Source organism: Lentinula edodes, assembly GCF_021015755.1.
Source record: "Lentinula edodes strain Le(Bin) 0899 ss11 chromosome Unknown C8R40scaffold_1, whole genome shotgun sequence".
NCBI lineage: Eukaryota > Fungi > Basidiomycota > Agaricomycetes > Agaricales > Omphalotaceae > Lentinula > Lentinula edodes.
This window is the reverse complement of record NW_025764307.1, coordinates 339316-351401: the sequence shown is the minus strand read 5'-3', so window position 1 is coordinate 351401 and position 12086 is coordinate 339316. Positions and strand designations below refer to the sequence as shown.

The 12086-nt window shown below is 46.3% G+C and overlaps 5 protein-coding genes across 5 annotated transcripts; 3 read left to right on the top strand and 2 right to left on the bottom strand.

Moving 5' to 3' along the window:
• Window positions 1-429: 429 nt before the first annotated feature.
• Window positions 430-2310, top strand: C8R40DRAFT_1064749 (uncharacterized protein; the record flags this gene model as incomplete). Its single annotated transcript, XM_046225581.1, has 1 exon — window positions 430-2310. The coding sequence occupies one exon, from the start codon at window positions 430-432 to the stop codon at window positions 2308-2310; it is 1881 nt and encodes a 626-aa protein (XP_046092066.1).
• Window positions 2311-2634: 324 nt separating this feature from the next.
• On the bottom strand, window positions 2635-5906 carry C8R40DRAFT_1164396 (quinon protein alcohol dehydrogenase-like superfamily; the record flags this gene model as incomplete). Its single annotated transcript, XM_046230491.1, has 7 exons — window positions 2635-2877; window positions 2946-3622; window positions 3677-3937; window positions 3994-4494; window positions 4549-5199; window positions 5251-5573; window positions 5629-5906. The coding sequence occupies 7 exons, from the start codon at window positions 5904-5906 to the stop codon at window positions 2635-2637; spliced, it is 2934 nt and encodes a 977-aa protein (XP_046092065.1).
• Window positions 5907-5992: 86 nt separating this feature from the next.
• On the bottom strand, window positions 5993-8256 carry C8R40DRAFT_1075978 (uncharacterized protein). Its single transcript, XM_046226900.1, has 7 exons — window positions 7831-8256; window positions 7642-7775; window positions 7488-7572; window positions 7421-7438; window positions 7103-7370; window positions 6402-7041; window positions 5993-6339 (listed from the first exon to the last, which is right to left on the bottom strand). Exons 1-7 carry the CDS (start codon window positions 8128-8130, stop codon window positions 6123-6125), a joined length of 1662 nt encoding a protein of 553 aa, XP_046092064.1. The 5' UTR covers window positions 8131-8256; the 3' UTR covers window positions 5993-6122.
• Window positions 8257-8297: 41 nt separating this feature from the next.
• C8R40DRAFT_1075977 (uncharacterized protein) lies at window positions 8298-10842 on the top strand. The gene is made up of 6 exons (XM_046226899.1): window positions 8298-8966; window positions 9016-9607; window positions 9661-9756; window positions 9806-10088; window positions 10142-10637; window positions 10768-10842. The coding sequence occupies exons 1-5, from the start codon at window positions 8407-8409 to the stop codon at window positions 10510-10512; spliced, it is 1902 nt and encodes a 633-aa protein (XP_046092063.1). The 5' UTR covers window positions 8298-8406; the 3' UTR covers window positions 10513-10637; window positions 10768-10842.
• Window positions 10843-11012: 170 nt separating this feature from the next.
• On the top strand, window positions 11013-11996 carry C8R40DRAFT_1157509 (SGNH hydrolase; the record flags this gene model as incomplete). Its single annotated transcript, XM_046229633.1, has 5 exons — window positions 11013-11136; window positions 11190-11327; window positions 11387-11452; window positions 11506-11545; window positions 11600-11996. The coding sequence occupies 5 exons, from the start codon at window positions 11013-11015 to the stop codon at window positions 11994-11996; spliced, it is 765 nt and encodes a 254-aa protein (XP_046092062.1).
• Window positions 11997-12086: the final 90 nt, after the last annotated feature.

Here is a 12086-nt window from a genome sequence, read left to right as displayed (position 1 = left end):
TAAAAAAGAAAACCTTCATCAGCAATCCAGCTTTACCTTTTTCCCCTTCCTTTATTGCGATCGCCCTCCATCTAGTCTCTATTAGTGGCACTTATTTGGCTGCTAGACTTAATTTTTCTCGGGCTCGAACTAAGCCAGACGGTCGGTCAATTCATCTATCAAAACGGCGCGCCAAAATTGGCTCAGACCAAACAACTCCAACCAACCGCTTTGACCGAAGGCTTAAGGCAATCGAATTCTTCTAACTTCTATCCTATCACCATTTCCACCTTCCTGCTTGCTTCACGTCCTCCCTTCTGTCTTTGGTTTCGGCTGACAGAAATCCCTACTCAATTTCCTCATCTCTATTACTTTCTACGCGTCCTCCACTGTCAATGTACTCAATTCCTTTGTTTCTTCATTCATCGGTGGCTAATCGATTCCCTGCAGATGGCTTCAAACTCTTCCAGAGGCGCTGGACCTTCAGGAATAGGTCGCGGTGGTCCTAATGGTCGTGGATCCGCAGCTCGTGGTAATGGCGCGCTCGTCCATAGACCAAGTCATGGTCCAATACCTGAAGGATTTCGTGCAGTCTCCGTTGACGAGTACTTTCGTGCAATGCTCGCAAGAGATCCCTGGGTGCCTCATGCTCTCGGTTCGGACGAGAAAATCGGGATTCGACGTGAATGTGCCAAGCTTCTTGTATCTTTCCTTCGGCAGGAAGCATATATCAAGCAGCTCAGACTGCGGCCAGCAAGTGATGCAACCGAACGCGAACGACATAACATTGAGATACACGAATGCGAGGCGAATTCTGTCAAGACTTATATTTCCTACCAGCTTATATACTGGCGCACATTCCGTCTCAACGATCTACCGATGGAAATTCTCTCCAATATTATCCGCTATATCGTCTGGTCTGCACCTTCACCTCCAATCGGTATCAGCTGGCGGTTACAGCTTACTTGGGTGTCCAGACATCTTCGCCATGCAGCCATTTCGGATTCAACTCTTTGGAACGCGATTTGGTTCCGCGACGATCCTCCGTTCGAGCGATCACTGGCGTTTGTTGAGCGATCGGGTATCTCGCCCCTCGATCTTCGTATCAACGATACTGAGACGCGCAAGTTCACAGACCAAGAAGTGTGCGCTCTATTGAAAGCCCTCACCCCTCACCTTCATCATATCCGCATGCTCATCATTCTCCTCGATAACTGGGAACCTATTCTTTCTGTGCTCAAGTGGTTGAGTGATCACGGGAAGAACGGAAACCCTCCTCTCATGATGGAACGTTTTGAGATTCATCGAACCGGAAACCCATATATATGGCCTGGCCTCGTCTATAGAGGAGAAAGATTCGACCCCGTAAATCACGATGTCTCTCTGTATTCTCTTTTTGGAGGAATATATATTCCCGAACTTAAATCTTTCACTATGAATGGCGTTTATATCGATTGGGCGAACACACCTTCATTAGATAACCTGAACACGCTCGACCTTCGACGGATTCCCCTCGAGCTGTGTCCCCCGTTACCGCGCTTCCGGCAGATACTAGCCAGTTCTCCGATGTTGACAAAACTTTCGTTGGACGGTGCTGGTCCAGCTGGTAATCCTACGTCGACTCAGAACTACTCGGCCATTGATCTCCCTCATCTCCATACCCTCGTCCTCGCCAATTTTGCAGCACCATTCACCAGGAGTATCGTCGCTCATTTTACTGCACCAAATGTCAAAGATCTTACCATTATGAACTTCAGAGGTGAAAACTACGGTCCATTTTACGAATTCATGATTGGTCGTTTTCGGAACATTAAGATATTAACGCTCTATACCACCAACTGTCCTCCCGATATCCTGCCTACGGTGATCAAATGGCTGGACTCTATGCCATTGCTGACCTATGCCCGTTTGGCTGCCCTCGAATATGACATACTTCAGGCGTTCTTATTTGATCCAGACACTATGCAAGCGCATCCTGCTTTGCAACCGCAAATGCGGACATCTTTCGGAATGGTAGAAGAATTTACCTTCAATGAGGTTACAGCGCCTTTACAGGAGGCACTAGACGATGCAGATAGGGAACCTCGTCTGCCTAATCCTCGTCTGAATATTCTTGAGGTCCAAAACATCCGTCCACAGATTTTTGCAAAGTTCATCGGTGCGCGGAAGATTTGTGGTATTCCGGTGAAGAAGACGTACATTGCTAAAGCAATGATCTCGTCATTTAATGGCCCCCTCTTGGAATACATTAGACAGCATATTGAGGGCCTCATGATCGTTGATGTTGGCGCAAAAACCCAAGAGGAGGAGGAATTGCTTAATGAACCGTGACACCTAGTCCCGACCACTAACAAACACTACACAAGATCGGAACTAAAGGGAACGTATATTACTCGCCTGTTTAATACTGCTTTTTTTAGTCTGTTCTCATCATGTATTAACTGCATCTTTTCACTATCTACGAACTTACCATCTGTCCTCCGTATGTAGCAGTATGTAGCATCTCAAAATTCAAGTGTTCAATCCTGTTCGATCTCGTCCAACTGAAAATGGGACTTACGTCAAAAATAACCTTCCGCGGAACTGGATTCATTTCGAGATCGACTCCGAACGCGCAAATGATATTGCGTCCCAATATTGATGGAATAGCAGATGTCATTCGAAACTAACTAATTTGTTCGGCCTACTCAAAAGTAATCTAAGGCCTTTTTTCGTTTTTTTCCCGATCCCATTGAGCATCGGCGAAGGAGTTGGTTCGGGGGATGAGGGAGAAACAACGTTGACAACATCCACTTGCCTCGGTGGCTTCGATTTAGTTAATTGTGGGACCTTTGAAGGCGTAGGAGACGGTTTTAGATGTACGCCATTAACTTTGCGGATGCCATTCGTTTTGGGTGTCTTGGAGTGGCTATGTGCTGTTGCAAAGGATTGATAATCAAAGGAGAAAGAAGGAAAGAATAGCGTACTTTGTAACGAGTACGTTCGGAAACAGCGACTAACGATTCTATTTCCTTGTCCTCAATTTTCGTTAACCGAGATGAGGCAACTGGTTCGGAGGTGTCCACTTCCATGACTACGTCCTCATCTTCGCGTCCTTCCTCCATAGGAAGGTGTTCTTGTTCGGCCGGGCGTAGTTTCAAAAAGCCCATTATGAGTGGGTCAAATAAGCTCTCTACAGGAGCTGAAAGATGTGCAGGTACATCGAACACAGTGCGATCATCTGGTCCTGCTTTTTGCTGCAAAGTCGCAGCCGAAAAGTCGCTTACAGGCTGTTGATCAAAGATGGATTTCCCGAAGATATCTTGGAAAAGTGTTCGCCGCTGAGGTAAAGATCGTGATTTGATCCCTATTGCAAGAGTTCCTTCTTCCTCAAGGGCCTTTACATCATCACCGACGAGGACGAACCTCCAATCTTGAGTGACCCCTGCAAGACTCAAAGAAGAGGTAGGTTTGGACGAATACCATACCGCGTTCAGTAATGTGAAAGGGAGGTAAGTTGTCTTTGAAGGCTTGGACGATGAAGAAGAAAATGAATGGATTCTTGAACGTCCTGGTGCGGCGGAGGTAAAGATCGCAAAGCTGTCATTTTCAGGATGAGGAACCACGTTGTATATAGGGTAGGAACTTGTGTAGGACCACCGTACTGTTACTGATTGAGTGCAAGCTCAAGTGGAATGAGGAAATGGTGAATATTCACCTGAACGGGAAACGATATCCCATACCACAAGTTCTTGCTTCCCCTGAACCGCCAAAAATCGCCCTCGCCCAACAAAATGTGACATATATGCATGTGGACATTCTGGTGAAGTAAATGTAGTTCGGTGGATGTTTGTCAACGCATCGTACAGCGAGACACGGGTTCCGAAAGTGACTGCTAACAGAGATCCATCCGGCGACCACGAAACGTGCGAGGGTGCTTCATTGCGAAAACTGAAGGATGAACGTGCGATCCAAAATCCTATTATAAAGAGTCAAAACTCTGTATGAGATAGAGGATGAGAAGACGCAACAGACCTTCTCCTTCTTGGCTCTTTTCTCGGTCGGAGCGAAGCCTCCATGTTTTGACTGCGCCATCTCCTCCGGTCGTGACCAAATGTGATTCCTGACCAGCCCGAGGACGAGGGCTAAAAGACATAGCCAAAATCTTGTGAAGGCCATGTGGTCTGTCTATTCGAGTATTCAGAATCCACAGTGAAGTCCTCTGATCCCAATGCCATATTTTAAGATATACTTCTCCTTGAAAGTCCTCTGGTGGGGCGCGAGTGTCTATGGAAGCCATCCAATCACCGGACGAAGAAATTTCAGTGCATTCAACTCGCGACGGCTCTACGGGCTTTTCTTCTCTTCGCGACACTCTATTTGACGGGGAGATCTCTAATTCGGAGACTATTTTTGATGAGGCGAAGGAAAACATTTGGACTGAAGACGGGTGGGAAGAAGGAATGATAAAGGTTGAGGAGCTAGGATGTACTGCCAAAGGGACAGACTTTGAAGAGGAAGAGTTATCCGATGGGACTGCAGAAATTTGGTATAAGCCTTGATATCAGGGAGACAATTGACTTCACCTACAAAGCTTAATACGCGAGTAACTCCTTGATATTCTAAGCGTGGATGCGCTCACGAACACGAAAGTCGCATCATTCAAGCCCAAAAGGTACTCCTCTCCTGCGTGTAAGGTTTTTGTGATCGAGATAGTTTGGATAGGTGCGCCTAATCGAGGTACAAATTCTTTTTTACCCGAGTGCAGTTGCCATATCACAAGTACAGATTCTTCTCCACCACTCAACAAATATGCACCATTAGATGTAAACGCGAGTGAAGACACTGCATGTGCATGCCAGTGAAAACTCGCGGTCTGAGTCTTCTTTTCTAATCCGGCTACCTTGACGTTTGTAGGGTCATGTAGACAGTACCAGAGCCTGATGTTCCCCTTCACATCGCCAGTAGCAAAGTAGTCTTCCACTGGATGGAAAGCTAGACAGTTGATTCTATCAGGCGAGACATATTTCGTGAAGCCAGATTTAATGATCAACAGGTTGGCGACATAAGCCTTGTGTCCTGCAGTAGCAACTAGCCAATTTCCACTTGGTGAGATGGCAAGACCAGTTGGAAAACGTATTTTTCCAAGAGGGGTTATGTCCGAGGGTTTCTGGACCGCAGACTGAGCCGAAGCAGCCGCAGCTTTTAATGATATTCGAAGCACAGATGAGGCGTCTTCCGCTGAGTTGAATAGTGAGAAAATAATACATAGTTACTATGGACTGGACAAACTGACCAAGCTTTTTGTTGGCTTACTTGGACGAGAGACAGTAACAAAAACAAAATCCTGATGTTTGTCGTGCGTACAGATGTGGTGTATGGGCTGAGCAATATCCAAAGTTCTGATTAAAGTGGCATCCAAGTAATCCCATATCCTGATAGTTCCATCTAACGAACTCGTTATGATTTGAAAGATGTTCATAGGATTAAGGACGACCGATGTTATTTCTGAAGAAACACCAGTAGTAGATGACGGGACAGACAAAGTAGACACCAATTGTCCGGTAGATGTGGCGAATATCTTCACTGAAGAACCTACGAGTACAAAATAATAACTGACATAGAACGCGTTTCAAATCACAGAAATGGAGATGGATGAATTCTTCTTACCTGCCATCCTGAGTAAATATTGGAGGACTTTGACTCGGATGAGCATCTGTTAATGATATCCAGTCTAATGGCGGATCGTCTTCGTATACCGGGTGATTGTTGAGCGTTGCAGTCGACGGCTTCCCCCCTGCCGATCGTTTCCTTTGGCCACCACTCGCTTCCTTGCTCTTGCCTTTTTCTTTCGAGCCCTTCCTGGATCTCTTTATCTTTTCGGGAGCTGATGAAGGACTGAGAGGAAGTGAAGCATCTTGCGGCTCGTGAGACGTCGAGGCCGCCATTACAGAGACGAAAAAAATTGTGACATAAGCGCTCAGCGATAATTTTGGTTTCACAGCGCCTAAGCCTATGTATGAGCGCTTAGTGTCTCTGCGCAAGTATCCCGATTTTTTGAAACATGTCTAGTACAGCGATATACAAATACAATGCGACTTGTAGGTTCTATACATACAGTACCGTAATATGCAATGGCTTGGGTATAAGAGAAAACAAAAGTATCACGGTTTGGAGCCCACGAGGACCCTTATCGATCTACAAGGCAATCGGTGGTCTTCGAACGAAGCAGTCCGTCTAGCTTCCAACAATGCTTCACGCATTCCTTCACGCATCCGCTCCTCCTCAATGAGTTCAGCTTTTGACAAGGGTTCTCGAGCAGGTTGTGGCCACCCCAATTCGTGTAAAGAGCACCAAAGCGAGACCCGCGATTGCATATCACTTAAGCACAAACGTCAGCCACAAGTGACTGATGATACCTATCTACATGTACAGAGACACACCTTCGGTAGCGCTCCAAAAGTCGTTCAAACTTTTTGCGATTGTGAACCTCTTCAAATTCTTCTTCGTCATCCCATCCAAAAGGCTCGAGTTCCTCTTTTCGATTCCGCAACCGATCCTTCAATTCCTCCCAAAGCGCATCCTGGCAACCCAGTACGTAGTTGTAAGCACGAAAAAGATGCATAGCCAAAGAACGTTCGTTGAGCGAATCAAGTCGTTCATTAGTAACTAAAGGAACTTTGGGTGTAGTTTTGTCTGCAAGCCCGTTGGCCTCCAACGCGTAAAGCTCCCTTGGCGGAGGTGAGGGAATATCCTCGTAGTTGTCATCGGAGTCACTTAAGATAGCCGAAGAAAGTGCTTCAGCAAGTTTGGGAGGCGAAGGGTGAGATTTGTCCCGAGAACCTTGTGAGGACCCACTGGTAGACGAAGAAAATGACACCGATATGGGACGTGTGTTAAATGTTGAATTGCTTATGACAGAGGCCCGTTGTTCAAGTTCTAGGCCCAGAGGTCCAACAGCATATGTCGTGGTTATTTGAGGTGAAAGAGGTTGTAAAGGAGGCAGGGGAGGTGAAAAGAAGCTCAGAACTGGTCCCAGTGTAACCTGTCTGAAATAAGTCGTGAAGTAGCTCGGCAAGAGAGCTGAAAGATAAGAAAATAAGCAGGAAGCACTGATACAAAACGAAATTAACAGAAGACCAACCAGACGGCTTCATATTGATGAATCGATGCTCGAATACGGATTTGTGCAGCGATTCAAGTAATGCATGATCATGATTCGGTGTTAAAGGTGTACTTTCGAACGAGGAAGAGATACTTCCACGTACTGAGCCTTCCGGCAAATGTACGGATGTAGAACGACGCGGTTTCGCTCGCATAGGTGCAGTGAACCAGCGAGGAAGTGAGGGGAAAATGATGTCGTCTTCAATCATTTCCACAGATCCTCCCGGCCGCAAGACACGACAAATTTCCTGCAAACACTTCAGTAGATTTCGTGGTGTGATCGGGATGATGTCCTCACATCAAATAACACATCCCACTAAATGTCTATGAGCGGGAAAGATGTTCATCAAAAGACGGGTACGCACTTTGTTTTCTGGAACTCCCAAAGAGATAGATTGAACATGTATGTGATCAAATTCGTCATCTTCAAACGGTAGCTTCGTTGTTAAGCTGAAAGATATGGATGCGTCAATTTCCCGTTCAAGAGATTATGCAGTGATTAGTATAGGATTAGCGTACAAATTGCCATAGACCCATTGTATCCTTTCCTCTAATGAAGGATCAAAAATCTTGAGTTGGATATCTACAAGGTCGAATCCAACGAATTCTGTAGTCCGCCATTCCTTAGCTGCTTCAATAACCCATGCGCCTGTCTAAATTGAAATCTCATGAGTGAACTATTTGAGGAATGAGGAGTACAGGTATTACCCCACAGCCTAGGTCCAGACAGCGTTGTGGACGCTCTCCTTCCGGAAAATCAATGAAAGAGACAGAACCCTGCCTCAAATATTTTACTAATTGCCCGTCCAAATGTTCCAATTCGAGAATTTCCTTGTCGTACGATACTGGATACGGTGCCTTTTCAGGCTCGAAAGAATGTAGTTTCTGTCCGTATCTATAGGTGAACTGTGTTTCTTTGAGCCTAGTATGCCGTTTTCCTTCGGTATTGATGGAAGTGTTTGTGGATGAACGGGGAGGTGAAGACGTTATGCTCCCTGTTTTTTGCATGAACAGCTCCGGAGATATGCGCGTTTGATAGGAGGGTTTATGCAGGGTCACCGAGAAGAGTGGGGCAAGATTATAAGAAAGCTCACACTTGCACTTATAGAGACAGAAAGATACAGACAATCATGGCTGTAACTGTAAATGTAGTGACTTGTGAACTCAATAGTGAATCATTCTCATCACTGCAATGATGACAATGTCAGCAAAGCATGCGCTTTTCCGCTTTCTCTTTCTCTTTCAATTCAGTACTTACAACCATCAAACAACAATTAATCACAGATGCCTCGCAGACAGCCCACATCGACTCGCCAGAAAAAGGAGGAACGACAGCTCAAACGAGCTGTAAAACGCGGAGAAGTCTCTCCTCCACCGCCTAAAGGAAGGAAAAAGCCTACAAACAGATCCAGGGTTCTTCACAGCAATGCCCCTGCATCTGCTTTAGTCGAATCATCAAGGAAATTGCAGTCCACTTTCATCAAATCATCACGTCAGTTCCTTGAGAACACCAAAGCATTGGCATCTACTATTCCTCTTCCACGACCGATTCCCCCGACTGCAGCTATCTTGCCCCAAAGCTATGAACAGAGCTCTGAGTTTGAGGCCTTGACTTGCCCGCGGAGACCGAAGTGGCGATACGACATGTCCAAAAAAGAAGTGGAATCGAACGAAGAGGGTCTTTTCAAAAAATGGTTGCAAGAAACAGATAGCGCTTTAGAGAGATGGAGATTAGGGAACAAGAGATCCGACGACCATCTTGATGATACAGAGCACGAACGAGAGCCAGCAATCGTACGTTCCTCGTCGTCTTTCGAGCGGAATCTGGAAGTATGGAGACAATTGTGAGTCTAGCGGCGTATCTATGTCCTTCACATTCCCTCATCGATGTAGATGGCGTGTTACAGAAATATCACAGATAATCCTTGTACTCGTAGACTCCAGATGTCCTCTTTTACACTTTCCGCCGTCTCTTGCACGCTATCTCTCGAATCGCAAGGTGATCCTTGTACTCACCAAGGTCGATATCACTGGCCCTGTACGAGCAAATGCGTGGATTGATTACCTCCGCAATTCCTTTCCTGATCTCAGAGTAGTGCAAGTACAGGCGTACGGCACCAAGGAAGAGAGTTTTTATCATCAAGGGCGGTCTAAATACGAGTCCCGGATTCCTCAGATATTCAAAGAACAGTTACTTGACGCGATTCGAGACCTGCACGCAGAAATTTTGCAGCCACCCAGGAAGATAATGGAAAATCCTGATCGATTGAAAAGTTGGAAGCCACCTGTGAAGCAGGAGATTGACTGGAATGCCGCCTTGAATCATCACGCCCAACGAACAATGGTTATTCCAGACACAAGTGACCCAGAAGAGGACAGTTTCCTTACTATTGGATTGCTTGGTTCACCCAACGTCGGCAAGTCCTCACTACTGAATGCTCTCTTCGGAGAATCCAAAGTTCGAGCTTCAAAGACTCCCGGAAAGGTATCGTTCACGTCTTTCGAATAATGAGTTGTACACTTACACCGATATTTCAGACGAAACATTTCCAAACTCTTTTGTGGACGTCGGAAATTCGCCTTGTGGACTGTCCTGGATTGGTTATGCCTAACTATGTGCCCATGGAAATGCAGGTCCGTGGCGAAGCATACGACACTCGCGGAAGATAATCTTTCACAATAGGTGCTTTCGGGAGTTTTACCAATTTCTCGTGTCTCTGCCATCCCTGCATGCGTTCACTACGCAGCCCAGCTTCTACCGCTAGAGGACATCTTCAATTTGCCTCATCCTCGGTCCGAGGAACCTCTAATCACTGACAAGCGCACTTGGCGCGAGAACATGAAACGAGTAGAGAATGTATCAATGTACTGGACCGCCATGGACATCCTTGTATCATTTGCGAACAAGAAGTCTTGGGTTACCGCAAAAGCTGGACGTCCGGATTTTTCGCGAGCAGGAAACGCCAGTAAGCTAAGTTTTATCCCCTTTACCGTGTATAATTGTATCATATTTCCACAGTCTTGCGTGCTCTCGCTGAGGGACAGGTTTCTTGGGGTTTTTGGCCTCCCGCCACTCCGCTTTCGAGTATTGAATTAGAATACCGTGACGGGTCGGGTCGCGGTGTTTGGATCAAGCGAACTAACAAGGAAACCTCTGGCGGGGAGGATAGTAATGAACTCTCGGAAGAGGACAGTGATGGTGATGACGACCCCGTCTCAGAAGACTTAGATGATAATGACAGCAATGGATCCGAACTCGAGAGCGACCGTCAGTCAGGAGGAAATACCGGACCAATCGACGATGAAAAGTATCCACTAACCACTACTCGCTTCGCAGTCTTGCACATCGAAAGTGATGAGGGGGCCAGTGAGTTGGATGACGACGAGTAACCTTTCGCAATGTGGAGATTTCGACCGTTTGCGTGTCCGGTCCGCAACGGGAGGGGTTGATCGGTACACCCTGGCAGTGGCAGTACTATAGGCACTGGGAGCGCACATCATACCTGTATCATACGGTAAGTGGTCCTGCGATGCGACGTCAGCGTATAGAATATCCTAAATACACACTTATTGACATTCATGTCCTTTGAATCCTGAGAGTGATCATGCGGTGGTAACCATCCTTCTCTCCTTCCTCTTTTTCAGGTGAATTTCCGAAGGCTAAAAACAGAAATAACCAGGTGCAACACCCGGCCCGCACTCGAGTTGCTTTCCCGTCAACGTATGCCCTTGCAAACTGAAGGTCATTTGCTATGGAATTTATTTCTTTACTGCACCGTATTGCGACCGACATTTTCGCCGACGGTTTTACATCGGGCCGTTGCTCGGGCTATAAGGTATAAATTGAAATTTGAAGGGTATGCATTGTGAGATTGTGTCCCAAGTAAAAAATGTTCTCCCTCACCGTCGTTTCTGTGCTCTCATTGCTTTCTTCTGTCGTCGGTTCAACCGTATACCTTGCAGGAGATTCTACTATGGCTCCTAATGGTGATGGGGCAGGAACAGGGACGGATGGTACGCTCTCCATCTCTTTGATTTGATTGTTCTTGCCTAAACGCTTTGGATAGGATGGGGTCAATATATTGGGCAGTATCTAACACTGTCTGTCAGCAATCAAGCGATAGCTGGCCGTAGCGCTCGCAGTTACACTGACGAAGGACGCTTCACTAATATCATTGACGAGGTTGTCGCTGGAGATTTCGTGAGTGCGTACTGTTTTCGTATACGTAACACTTTTGCCGGCTACTCACAGAGGTCGATATAGTCATCGAGTTTGGTCACAACGATGGTTTATCCGGAGACGTGGATAACGGTAGAGAAGATGCTTTCGGTACGCTTATGCGTTCATTCCCCTTTTCATTTGCGTTTCAATATGCTTTGTAGGAGACAGTTTGACCACCACTGCAACAGTGACGGAAACAGAGTAAGTCCCGCTGGTCTTTATTCCCTTAATTATCTGACCGTTGTTAACATCCAGCGGGAGCACGGAGGTCATTCATACGTTCAATTATTATATGACGAACGCAGTCAACTCTCTCAAAGCCAAAGGCGCCATTCCAATAATTTCTTCCCAAACTCCTGACAACATTTGGGACGGTGACGTGATAGCTGCACCACCTCGATTCGTGCCCTATGCACAAGAAGTTGCTGGAAACACTAGCGTCACTTATATCGACCACTACGACTACGTTGCACAAGCTTATGAAGCAATCGGAGAGACTACTGTCAATACGTATTATCCTATTGACCACACTCACACCACCGTGACGGGTGCGAATGTGGTTGCGGAAGCCTTCGTGCGAGGCCTCCTGTGCTCTTCGAGTACTCTGAAAAATTTTGTGAACAGTGCAGGCCAAGCCGCTCCAAGTGAGTGAAGTTGTTTTTGTTGATATTTTCAACACTGAACACCGGCCAATATGTATAGATGGCTGCTTGTGATTGATTTTCGTCTTTGGTTATATACT